A 21,054-nucleotide genomic window follows, 5' to 3' on the forward strand; every position below is an offset into this window, starting at 1 on the left:
CTCTCCCGCTGCGGAGCACAGGCTCCGGACGCGCAGGCTCAGCGGCCATGGCCCACAGGCCCAGCCGCTCCGCGGCACGTGGGATCTTCCCACACCGGGGCACGAACCCGTGTCCCCTGCATCGGCAGGCGGACTCAACCACTGCGCCACCAGGGAAGCCCTAAATAACTTTTTATTTTGAAATCAAAGTTTTAAGAATAGTAAAGAGAATACCTGTATACCCTTTATCCATATTCACCAATTTTTAAGATTTTGCCATAATTACTTGTCATTTCCCTCCTCTTCTACTCTCTATTTCTCTGTCTGTGCGCACGCGCCCTCTCTCTCTCTCTCTCTCTCTCTCTCTCTCTCTCTCTCACTCACTCACTCATCTGATCCATTTGAAAGTAGGTTACATGACCCCTTTGCCTCAAGACTTAACTGTGTATTTTCTAAGAACAAGGTTTATTCTCCACATGGCTATGATATAGTTAGCGGATTCAGAAGATTTAACATTGAAACAATAATTTTATCTCCCTGTAGCCCATATTCCAATATTGCCAGTTATTCCGCTCCAGTACAGGATTCTATCCGGGATCATGTATTTAATTGTCATGACTCTTTACTCTCCTTTAATGAAGAGTTCCTTAACCTTTCTTTCCTAACAAAAATGACATTGGTACTTTTGAAGGTTATAGACAAGTTATTTTATAAAATATTCCTCAATTTAAGTTTAGCTGATACTTCCTCGGGTTATGTTTTCTGAGCTGGAAAATTACATTAAGTGATGCTGTGTCCTTTTCAGGGGGAAAACAATTTCTGTATGTTGCTCAATAGTGATGTTAATTTTGGTCACTCAGTCAAGGTGTTGTCTGACTCTTCTACCATATAGTCACTATTTATCTAATTGCAACTAATAAGCAATCTGTGGGGAGATACTCTGAGACCCCCTCCTCATCAGACTCCTCCCTGGATTTAGCATCTACAGATGATTGCTTGAGCCAGTCTTTACTATAATGGTTAAAAATAGTGATGCTCATCCCTCCCCTTCTCTTCAGAGTTATCAGTTTAAGCAAGAGCTGTTATTTTTTTTCTTTCCTCCATCCCTCTCTCATGGATTTTCATTTTATTCAGTGGATTGTAATCCATTACTGTCTGCCACTTATATCAGGACTCAAATTGTCACTGATGTAGCCAGTGAGAGCCCTGTGAAGCTGGCCTGTATCCTTTCGTCATGCCGTTTTATTTTTTTTCGCCCTTTCTGGCACAAGGTGTTTCAAGCTTGTCCTGTACTTTCATTGCTTCAGCCCTGGAGTCAGCCATTTCTGCAAGGACCCCTGGCTTTGGTTCTTTTTAGCAGTGGGACAGATTTTAAAAAGAGATTTTTTGGTAGATTAGAGAGATTTTTGTCATAATTAAGATGTTACTAGAACTTCTTACATGTAGGAACACCTACAGTACAGAGAGGTGGCACATGGGATAAAGACCTCTTTGGAAATGTGGTGGTATTTTTCTTTTGGATAATTAAAGTTTAACATTTTGTTTTCATATTTTTAAACCTTAAGAGAATAAGATTTGTGAAGGATGCTGCATTGCTATTCTCTCCTGCTATTCCCACATCCAGCAATGTAATTTGCTTTCAGTGGATCAATTAAGTATGAAAAGACAAAAATCAAAGCACTTGCTATACAAGTATATACATTGTAGATAATCTGATTATGTCAATAAAATGCTGTCACAGAGTACACTTTTCCTAATGGTATTTCGTGTTACAACCATCTACCTGTACTTCACATACTTTTTATTATATCTCCTGTTTGGCTTTTGAATTGTTTATACTAGCAGCTGATTACTGAGTAATTTAAGTCTCACTTAATTATGGCAGTACTGTTCTAATTAGAATGCTGGATGTTGGTGCTTTATTTAGTTAGCAAATGTAAAATACTTACGTTTGTGATATTTGTAGAAATAAGTATTGAAGATTAATTTCCTGTAGATAATCTTAGGATGTATAGCTTAAGTGTAGACTTATGCCTACTTTACCCCCAAACCAAATAGATAACTCATTTGGAATATGAAACGCTTTTGATGTAAAGTGGAAAAAACTGGCCATATGTTGAGAGTCTCATTTTCTGAACAATTAAAAAAATAACTATATATGCATAAGTGTTAAAATGCAGCAAAATTACACAATTTTAAATAAATAAAAGTAATTTGAATATTAAGAGTTAGAAGAGCTTGAGAAATTTGCTGGAGATACAACACTGGTGTTTGAATTTAACATAGGTAATATCCCTTTGGTCATGTTGAGATTTATAAGGAATAATTTGAAAATAATAACTACATAATTAACATTCCCTTTAGACTGATAACATTTTTCAGATGAGTTTTTTAGAATAAATGGTGATGATCATCTTTTAATGAATGAGTTATATTCTTAATGCTTAGATAATCTCTGATAGAGAAAACTCAAATTATAGTTACGCTTCTCATGTCAGATACTCATACAACAAAGAGAATGAGGTGTTGTACTAAGGATTGCAGGAAGCCACAGGACAACCTGGCTTATTCACTTAATGAATATTTACTGATCATCTGGAACTCTTTGAGATACTTGAAGTGTAGTTGTAAGCAAGTTTTGGTGGGAAGAGATAAAAAGAACAAGTAAGCAAAATAATTATGTATTTTTTGAGGGTTATGAAGAAAAGGGGCTGAAGTAGAGAATGATGAATGGGGCTGTTTTAATTAGGGTGGTGAGATGAGACCTGAGAATATGGTATCTACATTAAGACTTAAAGAATTTAGAGCACACAGAGTAAAGGAGGAGTGTTCCAGAGAGAGGGCATTATGGAGTGAGCAAAGACCCAGAGTGGGGAAAGAGCTGGTGAGAAAGTTAGAGAACAATATGGTAACATGTGGAAGAGAAGTGGTAGGCTCAGAGACTTGTAGGCCATTGCATGGAGTTTGGATTTATTTTAAGTGTATAAAGCCAGTGAGGAATTTTGATAAGCAAAGGAGTGAAATGATCTCACTTATGTACCTTACTCTTGGTTCTGAGTTGAATAATAGATTGAGGGTGGGGACAAGAGTAGAAGGGGGGCACTGGTTAAAGTCATGATTATAGCATAGCAGTTAGGAGTGTAAGCTCTGGACCTTTATCTCCGGAGTCAGACCATCTAGGTTCAAATACTGAGGTCACTAATGGTTGTGTGGCCTAGAGTGAGATAACCTCTTTGTACCTCAGTTTCCTCATCTGTAAAATGGGGATAATAATACTGTCTCATAGAGTTGTTAGGAGAATTAGATAAATTGTTTTTAAAGGGCTTAGACATTGCCTGGCCTGTAAAGTTACATAAGTGTTTAAGAACCAGTAAACAAATATATATGGCCATCTTATGGAATAGAATGTGAAGCAGGCAATAAAATGTGCTCATTTACCTCTGCCATTTGTGTTACTTTGGAAGGAACACACAAGAATTACTGCTATGCAGTCTTTGCTTTGCTCAGTTCTTCTGTGGTAATAGATTGTGCCAAGTGAGGGCCTGGTCCAATATGTATGAGTTTCAGTTAACAAGGTGCCATGCAAAGGGAGGGCTGCTTGTATATTAGAATTCTAGCATCTAGAGAAGTGAAATTCATGATGCTCTCAAATTCATAGTTGATACTGAGCATGAGTAGGAAGTTTAAAGTGTTTGAAGTTTTTTGGGGGTTTTTTTTAGCCTTAAATTTCATATTTAGCTCTTTACATGTTTCTGTGGGACACAGAAGTCCTATGCCAAGGTATCTTAACTTTTTAAGTCTTTGCTAGGGGTCAGTAAGCTAATTTTAAGGGATATAGTAAATTAACAAGTCTTTCTTGCTGTGATTCCAAAAAGCCTGAGATTGAAACATTCTATGTCAGCTTTTTAAAAAAGAAATTTTGTGAGGGTAGTATTTCTTATGTCATTCTCTTTTGTGTATTTGTTGGTCAGTGGGTGTTTATTTTAGTCCTCTCTATTCATATCTTAATCTCAGCTTCCTTATCTTCCATCCCCCCCTCTCTGTTACCAGGAGATCATAGATTTCATTTATGTATTCACTGGTCAGTTATTAAATACCCATTTTATGTGAGGCATTCATTGTTAGGCACTGAGAGGGAAACAAAAATGCATAACATGTAGTACAGTCAATTCTGATTATTTGAGGTAGTTATGTTTTAAAAAGTCACTGCAAACACTGAACCTTTGTTCATAGGGGAAATACAGGGTTAGATTCTTGTAGGCCTCTGGTCACATTTTCATCAACCAATTAGTAACCTTCTTTTATGTGTGTTTCTGTTTAAAGACGCCTTCTCTAATATTGTTGATTCATTAACATTGAACTCAGGGCCAAGTACACTATACTTCATGTCTTATCTAACATAGGTATATTCTCTTTAAGGCACATCATAAGCTTCTTACTTTTAGAAACACTAGACAGCACTTCAGCAGTCAGCTTGGGGGCCATATTAAACAATGAAATCAAGAAAAATCATAAAGATGTGAAAAAGCAACACTGAATAGACCAGAGAAAGGACGTTTGTTTACAGTACAAGAACTGAAACAAGAAGACAGAGCATCACCTTTTTGACCTCATCTGAGAATGCATGATAGATGACTCAAATGTTTTGCTGCACTCTTCACAAATGACCACAAAAGCACTGTGAATATTGATTTTGTGTTAAAAATACATTTCAGTGAGCAAATATAAACTAACAAATACAGAGTCCTCAAATAATCAACTTTACTTGCTTTTTAAAAACTTACATTTTATTAAGGGAATTAAGATAAATTCATACATAGCCGTTGTACGGGCAGAATATAATTCATAATGTTTATTTCTTCATAGGAGAGGGAGACTGTGGGCTGGAAAGAGTCAGGAAGTCTTCATTTTTGCATCTTTGTTTAAAACTAGGCTTGATTTTAACTGAAAGAAGAGGTGGGGATTCCAGGAGTGAACAGTTACTCAGGTAAGAAGTAAAGGGCATGTTTAAATTCCAACTAGTAATACAGTATGATTATCCTGTAAAGTAAATGAAACAGAAGTAGTGGGAGAAAAGGGTAGACAGGTTGAGTCCAGATTATGAGGTCCTGATCACCTGCATGATCAGTGAGGACATTTTTTAGTCAGAGGAAAGAAGCTATTTAAGGATTTTAATCCTTTTGTTTAATTAGTCAATAAATATTTATTAAACATCTGCTGTCACCAAGCCTGTTCCTGGTACTGGGAATTTTAAGTGAGTTAGACAGTTTGTGTCCTCTGGATATTTTCAGTCTAGAAGGGGAGACAGGCAAGTAAACAAACACATCCATTATATAGTGCACTGGTTTTAGTTTTAGTTCAAGGTAATAGAAAGCACATAATGTGCTTTGCTGTGTAGAGCACATAGGCAGATCCCCAGAGTTGAAGGAAGATTTCTTGGAAGAAGTAGCATTTAAGCTAAAATCTGATGATAAGGTGGGGTTAGGTCGGTGGGGGGGGTGGGATGTTTGGGCAGAGGATTTAGAAACAGAGGGAATAGCATGTGCAGAGACCTGGAGAAAATAACAGTGATGGGACTGAAGAAATAAATTGGTATCTCATATGAAGGAATGTGGACTTCATCTTGAAGGTAATAAGGAAGACTTTGCTGGATTTAAAATGGGAGCTGAGATAGATAGGATTTGTATTTCAGCAAGAGTTCACTTTGTTTCTAGCCTGTTGGAAGATAGAGGGGAAGCAGAGAGACTGGTTACAAGGTTGTTGGCAGGAATCCCTGTGAGAAATGGTGGTCACCCTGGACCAAGGTAGTGGCAGTGTGTGTAGCTAGAAGTGGATGGACATATTTGAGAGATACTTAGAAAATGGGGTTGAAAAGACCTGGGAATGGATTGGATGCTAGCTAGAAGACGGGAGAGAAGTAATCAATAGTGATGTTCAAGCCATAACCCAGGATGGTACTGTTCACTGTACAGGAGGAGAAAGATGTTTCAAGGGGAAGGTGGTAATGAGTTTGTGGTAGACTAACATGACCAACACTAAATATTAGGAAGATGAATCTGATTGTGCTTTGGAGGATGAATAAAAGGAAAATACACCTGAAATGGAGAGATTGTTAAATGCTTTTGTAGGAGTCTAGGCTAGAGGTAGTGCCTGTATTTTTAATGCAGATTGAACAGGTTTTGGAAATTAATGGGGAGTAGGCATTGAGGGAAAAGACTCCTGAAGATGACTCCAGACATCCCAACACCTGCACCCAGCCTGCCCAGCTTTATGATGTGCCCTGAGATTATATATCAGGATGAAAAACAGTGAAGCTACCTTCATGTTGCTACCTCTCAAATACATAGGAACTAACACTTTATTGTTAAAAAGCAGCTCTAATTTGTGAGAGTAATCTTTTTTTTTCCTACTCTTGGGACTTTCTTTTGGGGTATCTCACATATGTATTTAATTGATCCTTGTGAAAAATGTTAGCTCGGCATGAGGGAGCCTAGAAAAGCAGCTACCAGTGTGAGAGTAATGGGCCATGAGGAGAGGCCATCCATCTCTTTTCCTGAGCTCTTTGCTGTGGTTCTTCTTGTTCAGCTGTGCATTATAAAATATCATAAAATAAGTAAAATATATAGGAAATAAAGATGTTTAACATATGGTTATTAAATGAGGATTAAGAAATTAAAACTTGAAGCTGAAATAAAGTGAGAACTTTGAAGGGGTTGGAATAAAGTTTTAAAGTTTTTTAAAACCCAATGCAGAAAGGACTTTACAAAAAGAGTAAAACAGATGAGTCTTAAAATAATATTGAGGGAATTCCCTGGCGGTGCAGTGATTAGGACTCAGTGCTTTCACTGCCAGGGCCTGGGTTCGATCCCTGGTCGGGTAACTAAGATCCTGCAAGTTGCATGGCACAGCCAAATTTAAAAAAAGAAAAAGTATATGTATAACTTAGATCAACAATAAAGTTCAATCAAGAGTTTTTTTTAAGTGTGATAAAAATAAACAAGAAGGAAAGCAAGGTAAAAGGCTGAAAGCCAGTCAACAGATAAGAGTTTAAAAACATAAAAGGTTTCCATTAGGTTAAAAATGAGAAATAACAGATACTAAAAATAATGGTAAGGTAAAAGGTATCAACTGACAGTATTTTTGGAAGTTTGGAAAAAAGAGCCTTTTTAAAAAAATGCATCAAAGTGGGTTTCTTGGGACACTTTCAAAATGTCCCAAGGGAAAAGGTGTCTTGTCCCCAAAGTTTTAGAAATGTTTAATATAGTCCCTGTTGGAGATTCATAATGCACTTGAGAATAGTAAAGCCTCCAACAAGTGTTGCAGTAATAAAGTTGCCTTTGTTTTACATAACATTTCCTAAACCTTACCATATAACACATTTCTCACACAACACCTATTAATGTCTCCCAGAGTATTTTTCACAAAACACTAGAGTACTGTTTCAAAAGAAAATAAAAAATGAAAATCTTAACAGTTACAGAGCTACATGATAAAAAAGAAAAAGTCAGCTGGAAATAAGAAAATGGTTTTGGGTTGGGACTGGCATTCATTCCTTGGGTATGTCTCCTGTTGAGGCAGCAGTGTTCTGCAGGAGCCAGGGGGCAGAGAGCAACCTGATACCTTTACCTTCTGGCCCTCCATCCATAGCTGTCTTCTTAGAAAGCTTTTTATCTGTGCAGACAGAGCATTGATATAACACACAGGCTGCTGAGGCAGGGGAGTGCAAGCTGATCCTCCTCCAGCCAATGGACACTTACCTAGCAAGTGAAAAGAAGTTTTATATACAAGTACCGTTTTTCTTTTCTTTAAAAAAAGATCATGTTTTTTCATTGTGTAAGTGAAATTTTAAACAAATGTGCCTCCACCCCAACACTTCTTATGGGCTTTTTTCCTTTAGGCTTTGTCCACATGCACATGTGTTTTTATATAGTTGGTAGTGGTTAATGTTCATACAATTTTGTGTTGTGAGAGCTTTTTTCCTATGGCCATGAAAGGAAGAATTTCCTAGTGGTGGCTGCCTCTGCCTGTTCTATTGCTACATTGTTCCAAGCACCATTTCTGCAACATCTTGGAAGCAGATTTTCATTCTGCTTCCCGGAACCACTCAAAAAGTCTTCCCTTTTTCCAGCCTTCCCAAATCTTACTGCTGCCAGAGTGCCTCTCTGGAAAATAATAACTCCTTAGCATTGTGGGACTAGCCTATGTTGGGATAGCTTTTTTCTAAGCCTGTCGTCTGCTGCCCAGGTCATGTTAGCAGTGCTTATGCTAGAGAGACATTAGAAGGGCTTCCATATAAACCATCAAGACCTGTGAACATCCAGACATTTCCTAGTATAATGATTTTGCTCTTACAGAGGAAACAGGATAGAGAAACTGGGTGTCATGGCTTTTCTAACATCCTTTGTTCAGCTAGACACCTCATGGAGTGAGTTACATGGGCCTTATTTTTGGTACTTCGAAGCTCAGAATTCTGCAACTTTTTCAGTATCCCCAAATTGTAGATGTAAACTTCATGCTAAATATGTTTCTTCTTATAATAGCTTAGAAGTCTTTGTTTTTCGTGTAATTTGCTTTGGGATGTGTGGCTTCAGTAGCTGATATTTATGAGTTAGTTTAGTGAATCCACAAAAATTAGAGTCATTATCAGATGATGTCAGCTTACCACTACAGGAGAAATTGCTGCTTAATGTAAAAATAAAACCCTAGCTCATGGTTGGTAGTGTACCAAGATTAAAGAGAGTGAACTTCAAAATACAAACTCTGTTAAGCGTAAAATGGCAGTTCTGTGCTAGGGCTTGTATTGATACTTGTCCTGTCTCTTAGTGAAACTCATTTCCAGATCTTTGGCCATTTTTAAATAATAGCCATCCTGCCTTGTATAGTTATGTGCTCGAAATCTTCATTTCAGTGTGCACACCAGGGTCAGATAGGCTGCCAGTTACCATGACTGTAAAGTCCCACAGCAGTGAATGAGATGGGTAAGTAATAAGCATTAATGCCAGTGTACTCTAAGGAGCCATATAAAGAATGTCTTCAAACTAAAAATGATAAATACTGGCAGAAAAGTAACCATGTGTGCTAAATGCTTTACATGTCATTTCATTTAATCTCTGTAATACTTAGGAACTACCTTTCAGATGAGGAAACTGAGACACATCAGTGGTTGATTTGTCCGGGGATCAGAGACAAGATATGGGCCCTATTCATTTCTAATAAATTATTGATCGATTAATATACATATTACTTTGCTTTTCTACAAAATAACCATAAAAGATGAATCAGATCATGAAAATACATAGATGTGCAATGTTTTCCTCTAGTGTGGCCCTTGTGTTTTGGAACAGTTCCTGGAGTCAAGGCTCATTTTAATATCTGAATAAGGGCTGCTATAAAATGGATTATGTAATTTGCTATTGCTAACCACTGAAGTTGTAAGGAAAGGGAAATAGTTTTATAGTTTCTTTCTCCCACAGGTCATAATTTAGTTGTGGACATCGGGATGTTTTTCTTGGCTTATCCATGTAGTTTTCCTTTGCACATCTGTTACATAAATTACTAAACTATTTTCTTGAAAAGGTGCCAGTTTAAGTCACACTTAATAGTGATCAAGGGGTCGGTACCTTTTGGAAAAATGAATTAAATGACAGACTTTGAGGGGCAGAAATCCAACTACTATCCCAATTTAAGTATTTTTTTGTTTTGGATCAATTCCTGTATTTTTTGAAAATTGAAATAATTATATGTGGTTTCTAGTGTTTCCCAGAAGACTTTATTTTGGACTATAAATATTTAATGATCTTTCATATAAAATGAGGTATTTTAGTTACTGCTTCTGTAAATTATCTTTCCAGTGGTCAATTTATGTATACATTCTAGTCTGGTACAAAGTTTGCCGTTTGAAATTAAATTTCGAGTATTGACTTCTTTAATGATTATTTATCTTATGTACCCTTACCTTGAATTCCACATAAACCATAAAATAATGATTTTTCTGGGGGGTTTTTTTGGGGGAAAATTCATAAGATTTATTATTTCTGCTAGTTACATGTTAGGACTACTTTATACTTAAATGATGAACAAGTCAGTTAGGAATCTCAGAAATTTTAGATGTGGGTCTGGTTAATTTTGGCTTGTGCAAACTGATACTGAATCAATACTGGAAATTTTCATGGAATGTTTGGTAAACTGTTACATAAGCAAGGGCCCAAGTATTTTTTTTAATGCCCATTGTGAAATTGTGTAGATTTGGAATGCTGGTTTTTAAGCTTGAAATCTTTAGATAAAGATATCATTTAGAATACTGATAATCTGTAATGGCTGTTTTTAGAGATGGGAAGAGAAAGTACGTTATCGGTGTCAGTTACTGATAAAAGTTCTTAGATAAAATTTTTTTACATTACATTTCCTACTGTGTAACAGTTCTCCTTTCTAAATTACGGTAGAGTCTTGATAGATTTTTCTGTTCAGAGTTTTGACTTTTTATAACAGATCTTAGAAGATTTGTTAACAGAAAATAATGTATAATTTTGTCATGATCCAAATCTGACTTGCAGTATGGGAATTAGTCACTTAGCTAATAAGCCAGTCACTGGCATCCACCTTGCAGCTCAGCCCTGTTGTGCTCCAGTTCTGGGGCTGTGGTAACACCTTAACTTTTTTTGTGTGAAAAACAACTCAAAAGAAAGCCAACCTCTGGTACTGGTGTTGAATGTGGCAGAGCCTAAGAAAATGATGATTCACAGGCAGAAAATAGAAGTTTTACGCGTATTTAAAGAGGAACACATTTAAGGGTTTGGTAGTACCTTGGACTGATGACACAATCAAATCCATATGGAATCAGTAAAAGAAATTTATGGAAAGTGTTCTGCCATGCAAAAGTTTCTCACCTAAGAAAATTTAGTGAATCTAAATGTTGGTTACCCTGTGTCAAGGAAGTATAATATGCACAGGATACTTAATTTTTGATTGAATCTGGGAGATTGTCAGGAGTCTACATTAACATTTTTATTTTCACAGTTTTAAAGATACACAAAGGTCTTCAGCTCATCTTTCAAGAATGCTAGGGGTTTATTATAGTTCCTTCTACCTGCAGAGTAGTGTTTAGTGTTTATTTTGCTCTCTGTCTGCCTTGCCCCCCCGCGAATGAAAAATACTTTTACAGAAAACAGTTTTGTATAATTTATCTTTCCACTTTATCTGTAAGTAGTACAAATGCAGTGTAAAATTTTGAGTTAAGATTACGAGAATATTGAGCCATATCAACAGTGTTCAATAATAGTAAAACATCACAGGTGATTAAAATTCTATAGTTCATTTCTCCACCCCATGATAACACTGGTCTGAACTATTTATTGAAATTGAAGGCCAGCATCACTCAGAATGGATCAAAGAATTTGGTAGTAGAATTCTTGTGAGAATAGCTTTTGATTAAGAAAAGAGTATATAGTCCTTAATTTTCTTACAGCTTAAAACAATTAGAATTTCAAAAATAGTTAAGTCAGCTAGGAGTACTTTTCATAATAATATGTGGGGAGGGAACAATTAAAATGGTGTTTTGAACATTAATACATTTTCTGTGGTTTTAATGTCATATTTTAAAAGTTAGAAGCTTTAAAAAGGACTATGGGACCCCCTTCCTCCCTCAATAAAACCTGGCAGCAGATTGCTCTCTAATATTTATTTGGGTTTATTTATTTATTTATTTTTACTGTGATAGCTAAAGGAAGAGGTATAATATTTCAGTCCATATTCTTGTTGATTATTTTTAAAAGTAGCAATTAAATATTGCATTTAGCATTTTAATGTTCCCTCTTGAAAAATGAAGAAGAAAACAGAAGGTACATAATCCAGCACAGTCCTCCGTGTAAATAGGTGAAGTCATAAATAATTTGCACATGAGCATACTACATACCTATAAGTGGATTGAAATAGGGTTTTTTTTTTTTAAGTAAGCAGGTTATTCTTTTCTGAAATCTTGTTACTGCAGAAGAATGGTTGAGAGCCTCAGATTTTAGATGTCTTCAATTTCAGTTCTTTCCTATTTAAACTGTTTTCTTTACCTTGCTTTTAAGAATATGTATGTTTAAGAGGGGGTACATTGATTTCCTTCTTTTCAACTGGATAGTTTGTTTTTAATTTTACTAAAACCAAAGAAAATGTAATTTCCATGACCGAGAATATATCTTTTGAAACATTAATTCATCATTTAGTTCTTTTAGTAGCACAATTTGTGATGTCATCTTATATATTAATTAGTAGACTTTTAGCTCAGATGATACTACTAATTCTCTGATTTTAGAGCATTATGGCATAATAGAAAATGGGCTACATTTAATTAGAATTAGAAGGCCTAACAAAATTTGGACATCTATTGCTATTTACTAGTCATGTGATCCTGAGTGTAAGTTTATTTAAAGTTCTCTACTAAGGAGATGCTATTAAATATTTTTCCCTCTCTCCTCACTCAAATTTTTAAATTATTTATTTTTTGGTAGGGGGGCTTTTGCTAGTAATGGCAGCGTGGTAGCACTAGAGAGAGAGTGGCAAGCATCAGGTTTGTTATTTGTTTCTTCTGTACTTATCAATGATATTTCATTAGTTTTCTTCTTATGATATGGATGGAGTACTGTAGTTTTTTCCTTGCTTTAGCACTGTAGCTATATAACTATGTTACTGTATAATCAAATATGATAATAACATCTGCTTTAGCAACATTAATTCTTCCACTGAAGCATTGCTTGTGTTAAGACATAATTCATTGCTTTGTGTTTCATTTTCAGATCAAGAAAAAGCTTTTTTTTTGGATGGGTAGCAATATGAGTATTGAACCTGTAAATGTTCAGCTTGCAGATAAGGGTAATGTGGTGAAGACCATCATCCCCTGATGAAAAATGAATGTCACATGGTCCATTATCTAGCTTTTAGAGCAAGTATTCTTAAAACTGTTTCTCTGCTCTTTTGGTTAGAAACATTTTTAAAAAGGAACAGATTTTTCTGGCATAAGTAATTTGTTACCTGAGAAAACTTTTTTTTTCAGTGTTCATTTTAAGGGTGTTTTATTGTTTTTAAAAAGTTTCTTAAAGATTGATATTTTTAGAGGGAGCGTAATAGTTTTACCTATATCGTAAAAGTATCTTCTGAAATCTGTGGCATTAAGATCAAGAGGTCACTTTTTTTTTTTTTTAAAGAAGATGTTGGGGGTAGGAGTTTATTAATTAATTAATTTATTTTTGCTGTGTTGGGTTTTCGTTTCTGTGCAAGGGCTTTCTCTAGTTGTGGCAAGCGGGGGCCACTCTTCATCGCGGTGCGCGGGCCTCTCGCTATCGCGGCCTCTCTTGTTGCGGAGCACAGGCTCCAGACGCGCAGGCTCAGTAGTTGTGGCTCATGGGCCTAGTTGCTCCGTGGCATGTGGGATCCTTCCAGACCAGGGCTCGAACCTGTGTCCCCTGCATTAGCAGGCAGATTCTCAACCACTATGCCACCAGGGAAGTCCCAAGAGGTCACTTTTAAATATAGATTTTAATGTTGGGAATTATTCTTCCCTAATACAGTTTTTTTTTTAATCACATTAATTTCCATATTATGTACCTAAGTTGTCCCTGTGGTTTTACACACATAGCATTTGGTATACATATTTTAGTTACATATTTAGTTATATGTATACATATATTTTAGTTACTAGTTTGCTACACTTACTAGCCTGATAACAAGACATTGGAAGTACAAATAATACTAATTTGGTCTACCATGATGCTTATTTGCCTATAAATAGTTAAAATGTTGCTAATGATATAGTACTTGATTTCTATTAATGGCATTTTAATACTTTTCCCTTGGTTACAATATAATGTTCATAGGGGAAATTTTGGAAAATATAGGAAAAAAGAAAACACAGTTTGAAGAAAAAAAATACATTATTTAAAGCCATTACTTTGAACGCTGTATTTGTCTCTGTCTCTTGCTGCCTCTGTTTTTCTGACTCTCCTGTGTTTGTAAGTGTGGATGTTCGAATGAAAAAACACAAGTTTAACCATCTAATAGAAAATACTGCTGAATATTTTTTCCTGAGCTCGGAATGAATAAAGTCTTTACAATAACTTTAAAACAAAAAGAAGGGGCTTCCCTGGTGGCGCAGTGGTTGAGAGTCCGCCTACCGATGCAGGGGACACGGGTTCGTGCCCCGGTCCGGGAAGATCCCACATGCTGCGGAGCGGCTGGGCCCGTGAGCCCCGGCCGCTGAGCCTGCGTGTTCGGAGCCTGTGCTCTGCAACGGGAGAGGCCACAACAGTGAGAGGCCCACATACAGAAAAAAAAAAAAAAGAAGAAGAAGAAACCATATTAAAAATACAGACCCATTTGATTCCATTTTGTTTAGAAAGAAGTAAAATTTAAAAGGCAGGCTAGGAAAAAGGCTTCTTACGAAATCTGTTTCAATTTTCATATTCCTTTGTTAGCAGTTAAGACTGGATTATACCTGTACTTTACTTTTTCTCCTGGTCTGTCGTTTTGTTTTAGCAAAGCATATTCTTGAACTTTTGGCAGGAAAAAAATACCGTAAGACTATTCAAATTTTTTCTTGTCAGTCATTTTACTGATGATTCTTAATGCAGATTAGAAGAATCACTGACCATCTATAGGTAAAGCTCCATTTTAGCTTTTACTTTCAACCAATTTTGCCTCTAAAACCTGGACCCAAACTGTTACCGAGTAAAATAACTTGATATTTATCAGTAGTGACCAGTGAAATAAGCAGAAAATGGGGAATAAAGAGGAGGGCCCAAATGAACACTAATCATTAACAAATTGAATAATCAGCCCTTGACTTAATTGAATATTGGCTGTGTTCATATAGCCATAGAAGCATGTGTACAGGACTTGAGGATGGTAACTTTTAGTAGTTAGCATTAAAAATCCAACTGAGTGAGTAGTGCTGGGTAGTGCAGAGTTAAGTACTCTCTTTGGGGACTCTTATTCCTGTCCTACCTGCCTGTTGCTGGGGTGCTGTGAGGAGCACATGTGAAGTGTGTGAAAACACTGTGGTTTGATTTTAATTGTGGATTTTATCCTTATAAAAAAGCAGTGGTTCGGGCTTCCCTGGTGGCACAGTGGTTGAGAGTCCGCCTGCCAATGCAGGGGACATGGGTTCGTGCCCCGGTCTGGGAGGATCCCACATGCTGTGGAGCGGCTGGGCCCGTGAGCCATGGCCGCTGAGCCTGCGCGTCTGGAGCCTGTGCTCTGCAACGGGAGAGGCCACAACAGTGAGAGGCCCGCATACCGCAAAAAAAAAAAAAGCAGTGGTTCAATATTACTTTAAGGTAAAAATCTTCAGAACATGAGCAGCTGCTTATATTTTTCACTCTGGTCACTCCCTGGTAATTTCCTTTAATTTTGTTTGCAGAACAGATCCTTGACCTTTGTCTGAATTTTGTGTGTTTTAAAAAACTGATGAGAGAACCCCCTCTAGTGTCTGAATTATCCATTCTTAAAACATTTGTGTCAATCATAAGAAGTTTTAGGAATTAAGCTGGATGTTTTTTCCTTTCACATCTGGACATAACTTTTTTTTTAACTTTTCTTTTTTGGGGGAGGGGGAGGAGTTATTTTCCTTTCTTAAAAAGGGCATTGGAATTATGGGTAGGGTGTGGATTGAGGGCAATAGAACACATGGGAAAGGAAGGATCAAAATGCCATTTCTACCTTTTTAGAAACAGTTATTTTTAAATGACCTGGAATAAGGCCAAACTATACAGTGTTGTTTTGTTTTAGTTTATATTTGTTTCTGAATTAAGTGCAGCTTAAAAATACTTTGTTTTGGAATTCTTTATGCCATTGGATCTCATCTTGAGCGTTCCAGTTTCTGGAAAGCAGCGGTATTGTTAGAAAATGGTTTTAAAATAGAGCCTGATACTCTTCATGGAGGTGTTCTAACTTTGTTACTTTTTGTTACTATTGTTGCCATATTTTTCCATGTTGTTGCCATTTTATATTTTATGTTGTGTGTTCTAATGGCAAGTTGTCCTTTTACATAATTCCCATTGTTTCTCAACCAAGGAAATAGGGAGATTCTTAAGCTATTGGCTCTCTGCCACCTCCTCCTCTTAAACACACAGCACTCAAACACATATAGGCCTTCAGCTAAGAATCTTGTGAAGGGTTAGGGAAACAGGACCTTTCTCATTTGACCCATGGGTTTTTGTAGCTTGAACAAGGAAAGTAGTGTTCGAAAGCTACAGCATTTATGAAGGCTCTAGTAAAAATATTTCGTGTACATGGGCTAGAGATTAGCTCTTCATCTTGTTCTCCAACAAATTAAACAGTGCAAACAATTTCAAGTGCATTCTTGGTCATGAAATGCTTGGATAAATTATAATTCTAATTGCTGTTGTTCATTCCCACAGCTGCACTTTTAACTGCCTAAGCCGTGCATTCTTCAGCCAGTAAGATAAACAACAGCATTTTGAAATCCATTATTTTGTGGCATCTTAAATTGCAAATGTGTCATTGCCCGCCTTAATTTTATTTTGATTCATTTGTTAGCAAAATTAGAAAAAAAAGTTACTATTTCTTTATATTTATACATAAAATTTTTGTTAATAGAATGATTATGGGGTTTTTATAAAAATCCATTCATTAATAGTCTTAAATTTTGAAGGAGGCATTGGAGACCAGGGATTTATTTTAGTGCCATGGAAATAATTTGTGTTTGTTATCAAACAGTTGATATTTTAGGAGAAAGAAAGTAATAGGATTTCGCTTTTCTACCTTAATAGAACAGTATTCTGAATGTAAATCTAGAAGCCATATTTATTCTGTGATTTGTCAAGTCATATATATGCATAATGGTTCCTTTAAAATTTGAACTGTTTATTAATTGAAGTATTTGTAATAAATTTGAAATTTATATTTGAGAGATTCGAGTGCCAATTATAATCAAACCTTCCTTATTTGAATGACTGAAAAACCGTACAGCAAAAGTGGGGTAGATATAACTAATAAGAGTTACCAAATTCTTATTTTTTCACTATTTCTAAAATTCAGTTTTAAGTGGAAGATTTGAATTACCATATTTACAGGCATCTAACAATTGTTCAGTAATAATTGGAGTGTTACATGTCAAATGAGTACTACTATAATATGTCACATTTCCACAGTATTTCCTCAGAATGTCTTTGAATTCTTCAATCCATATAAGCATGAGAAATTCTTTTTTGACAACCACACATTTTGCCATCTCATCTCTTAATTGTAAGGTATTCTTTTCAAAGTTAGTTCTTTCTTATAAAAATATTACTTAATATTGATATTTTAAAATTCTAATAGGTGATATTATCTCTAATAATAATAGCTAACTTTTATTGAGCACTTCCTATATATGTCAGACACTGTACCATTGTGTATCATTTGATATGTTACCCTTTGAGATAGTAGTAGTTTTCTTCCTTATTCCCATTTTACATTTGAGGAAACATTAAGAGAAGTATTGGGTTGGCCAAAAAGTTCGTTCAGGTTTTCTGTAAGATCTTATGGGAAAAACCCGAACAAATTTTTTGGCCAACCCACAAAATAATTTTTGCCAAAGATCACAAAGTAAGTTAATTGGACTCAGATCTTTCTGACTCCTAGAATCCATGTTCTTGACCACTGCTGAAGTCTTAAGTGAAAGTTAAATACATTATCATACAGTCTCCAGATGGAATATTATGTAGCCATTAGAAATGAGGGCTGGGACTTCCTTGGCGGTCCAGTGGTTAAGACTCTGCGCTTCTACCACCACAGGGGCACGGGTTCGGTCCTTGGTTGGGGAACTAAGATCCCACATGCTGTGCAGCACAGCCAAAATATTAATTAATTAAAAAAAAAAACCACTGAGGGTTACAGTGACTATACAGTGACATAGAAAACGCATGTGGTACAGTAAGTGAAAAAAGACAAGGACTACAGTTAAATGTTCATAGTGGTTCTAAACATCTTTAGACTGTTATCTTTGATTTTTCATACAGTATAAATAACATTTAGCTTTTATATAATTTTGTTCATTAAAGAATTTCTGTGAACAGGAAACCTAAGACTGCATGTAAACCAGGTCTGGTCAGCAAAATGACAACTTAGCTTTATAATAGACTGTAGCATGTTCAATTTCCTTTTTAATTTGACCTAAAGCCATTTTTTACTGGACTTATGCCAGCTCTAATGTAATATCTCATCTGTATTCTTGAAGCCTAATGGAATAGTAAAACCTTCTTAAAGATAACTTAAATGTGTTATATAGTGTCCTCAGGGTAGCTTGTGCACAAAAGATGTTTTCTTTTCCACCCTGTAGAGGTATCTCATTAGGACACCCAGTAGTGTCATTATTAAGTTTTCATGTGTTTCTCAGTTTTGATGCTAATCTTTGTGCATATGTGCATGCATTTTTTTCCTCTGCAGCACCAATGTGGTTATGAATTATTCAGAGATAGAGTCTAAGGTTCGAGAAGCAACGAATGACGATCCTTGGGGACCTTCTGGGCAACTCATGGGAGAGATTGCCAAGTAAGTGATAATTTGACTCAGCAGTGCAGAAAGAATGCAACTATCTTCACCCAGAAATGTGAAATTTGCTTTCAGTTTTAAACTGTTTAGCTGCCAGATATAAATTTTGCATATAATCATTCAGATATTAGTGGGGGAAGTTTTACAGAGGATCCATTCCCCTTAGATATTAGCTCAGAAAAGTAAAACAAAATTCTTCTTTTTCAATGAAGTTTAGACAAACTTTGTTAAAATTTTGACAAATGCATATAAAATGACTTAAAGCTAGGAAAATTTTTTCTTGATGAACATCTGGACGATTATGCCAGTGAATGAAGGGCTTGTAAAATATATTAATTAGTGGGACTTATGAATGTGCTCGATATTGTATAAAATATAAGAAAGACATTTTTAAGGAAGCATATCTAAATTTTTTTTGAATTAAGCTTATTAATTTTTTAAAGCTCTTTAGGAAAACACAGAACAAGCCTGCCATCTACTGTCAGAATTAACACACTGCAAACTCTTAAGGAAAATTATTCTTTTTTCAGGGCTACATTTATGTACGAACAATTTCCAGAACTTATGAACATGCTTTGGTCACGAATGTTAAAAGACAACAAAAAAAATTGGAGAAGAGTTTATAAGGTATGTGTTTTAGTCTGTATTTATTATTTGACACGTTGAAGACAAATGCTTGAAGTTTTAAGGTGTACATACATAAGTGATTATGAAGGATGTTGAATCCTAGAATAGAATATTCTAAAACAGGTAAAAGAAGTAGATTTGCTGTTTGTGTTCTGTTTTCTAGTCACCATAAACAACTCTTCATATATTTGTCCATATCGAAAGTAATGAATCTATAGTAGTATGCATGTTTAGTGTATGAGCAATTAAGATGAAAACCACCCTCTAATATGCTTTGTCATCTCTACATAAAAATTTGCCAGTATTATTACAGTATTGTGCACCAAAAATATATGTTAAATTTAACAGGAGATTCTAAAGCATTAAAATTCTAACTTTTAAAAATTTGCAAATATGTACTCTTTTGTTAGATTCCTTTCATTTAATACTGATCTCATCATATAATGTAGAATTCTAAAACAAGATAGTAATCTGTTCTTCCATCCCCACGATATTTTCTTGCTGCTCAGAAAGTTGTTCTGTGCTTTCCAAAATGGTGTTATTATATTTATATTTGAAACTTTGAAAGCAACGTTTTTGGCTTTCAGTATTGAAAATCAATGCTTTATTTAGTTCCATGTTTTTGATGTTGTTTGTCTCTGAAAACATTCACTGTTATTCCTTTAGCTTATATAGTAGTAGTGATGAAATAGTTTAAATTTCTATAAATTAATTTTTTTTAATTAGAGCTTTTTATTTGTTTTAATAATTCTTGGGTAAACTACTTTTTTAATGAATAAACTCCTGGTAGAAATGAGGGTTTTTTGCCCCTCAATTTCTTCAACCTAACTAGATTTTCATAGATCTAATCATCTTTATGTGAGGTTTGTTCCAAACAAAGTTAAGTTCAGAATTCATAATTCATTGGTTTTTAGTGCATTCACAAAGTTGTGTAGTAGTTACTGTCTAAACCAGAACATTTTCATCACTTCAAAAAGAAATCCCGTAAACATTCTTTTCTCATATTTGTTGGCAGCAAGTTTTTTATTTCCTTTGATTCTTTTTTTTTAACGTGTCAGCATAAATCACCTTTTTAGCAGAAAATATCTATATTTTCCAAAACAAGCAGCAAGTTTTTTAAACAAAAGCCACATCATAAACCTCCCAAATTAAATTGTATCTGGGAAAAATGCTGTGAGGTCATATAATTACCAAATAATTGTTCTCTTTAAACTGATGCTTCTAACACTAAAACTGAACCAGCTTTCTAAAAGCTTAGTGTTCATTTATATCATACATTCAGATATTTAACATCTAAGTTTTTTTTTTAATCTTTTGACACGTGTATCCAGTGGACAGTTTATAATTACTTAGTACGCTTGGTATAAGAGGAACTTTAAATTGATAATAAGAGTTTCTAAAGGTACTTTTAAAGTCTAATGTAAGGTAAAGAACCCACACACACATACACACACAAAGATTATTTATTTGCTAATGTTAGATTTTTTTTTTTTTTTAGCCATTTACCAGAGCTCTACCAGAATTTATTTCATTAAATCTCACTTGGTGCTTTGTATTTTTACAGTCATTGCTGCTCCTAGCTTACCTCATAAGGAATGGATCAGAGCGTGTTGTTACAAGTGCCAGAGAACACATTTATGATTTGCGATCCCTGGAAAATTACCACTTTGTAGGTGAGCAATGGAAAAACCTTATAAGCAAATTAAAACAGTAGTTGGAGTTGTCAGTCACCTGAACCAGCTTAGAAGCTTCTCCGCTCTAATTAGAATGTGACTGTTGCTGGTTGTGTGACGAGTGCAGAATCCAAGACGTGGGGCCCTAGAGTATTAATTAGTGAAGACAAGAACTTGCAGAAAATACTGGTTAATAACAACAGAACCAACACAACATGAGTGTTCGGGTTTATATTAAAATATG

The 21,054-nt window shown here is 35.4% G+C and overlaps 1 protein-coding gene across 3 annotated transcripts in view; it reads left to right on the forward strand.

Annotated features, from left to right (window-relative positions):
• The window catches only part of CLINT1 (clathrin interactor 1), a 65,808-nt gene that overhangs the window by 17,969 nt on the left and 26,785 nt on the right, over window positions 1-21,054 (forward strand). For all 3 annotated transcript variants that reach the window (XM_007447115.1, XM_007447117.1, XM_007447116.1), the window contains exons 2-4: window positions 18,406-18,510; window positions 19,041-19,137; window positions 20,702-20,810. In XM_007447115.1, coding sequence (XP_007447177.1) covers window positions 18,406-18,510; window positions 19,041-19,137; window positions 20,702-20,810 — 311 coding nt within the window. The remainder of the gene's footprint in view (window positions 1-18,405; window positions 18,511-19,040; window positions 19,138-20,701; window positions 20,811-21,054) is intronic.

This window comes from Lipotes vexillifer, unplaced genomic scaffold (genome assembly GCF_000442215.2).
Source record: "Lipotes vexillifer unplaced genomic scaffold, Lipotes_vexillifer_v1.1 scaffold194, whole genome shotgun sequence".
In the NCBI taxonomy this organism is placed as follows: domain Eukaryota; kingdom Metazoa; phylum Chordata; class Mammalia; order Artiodactyla; family Lipotidae; genus Lipotes; species Lipotes vexillifer.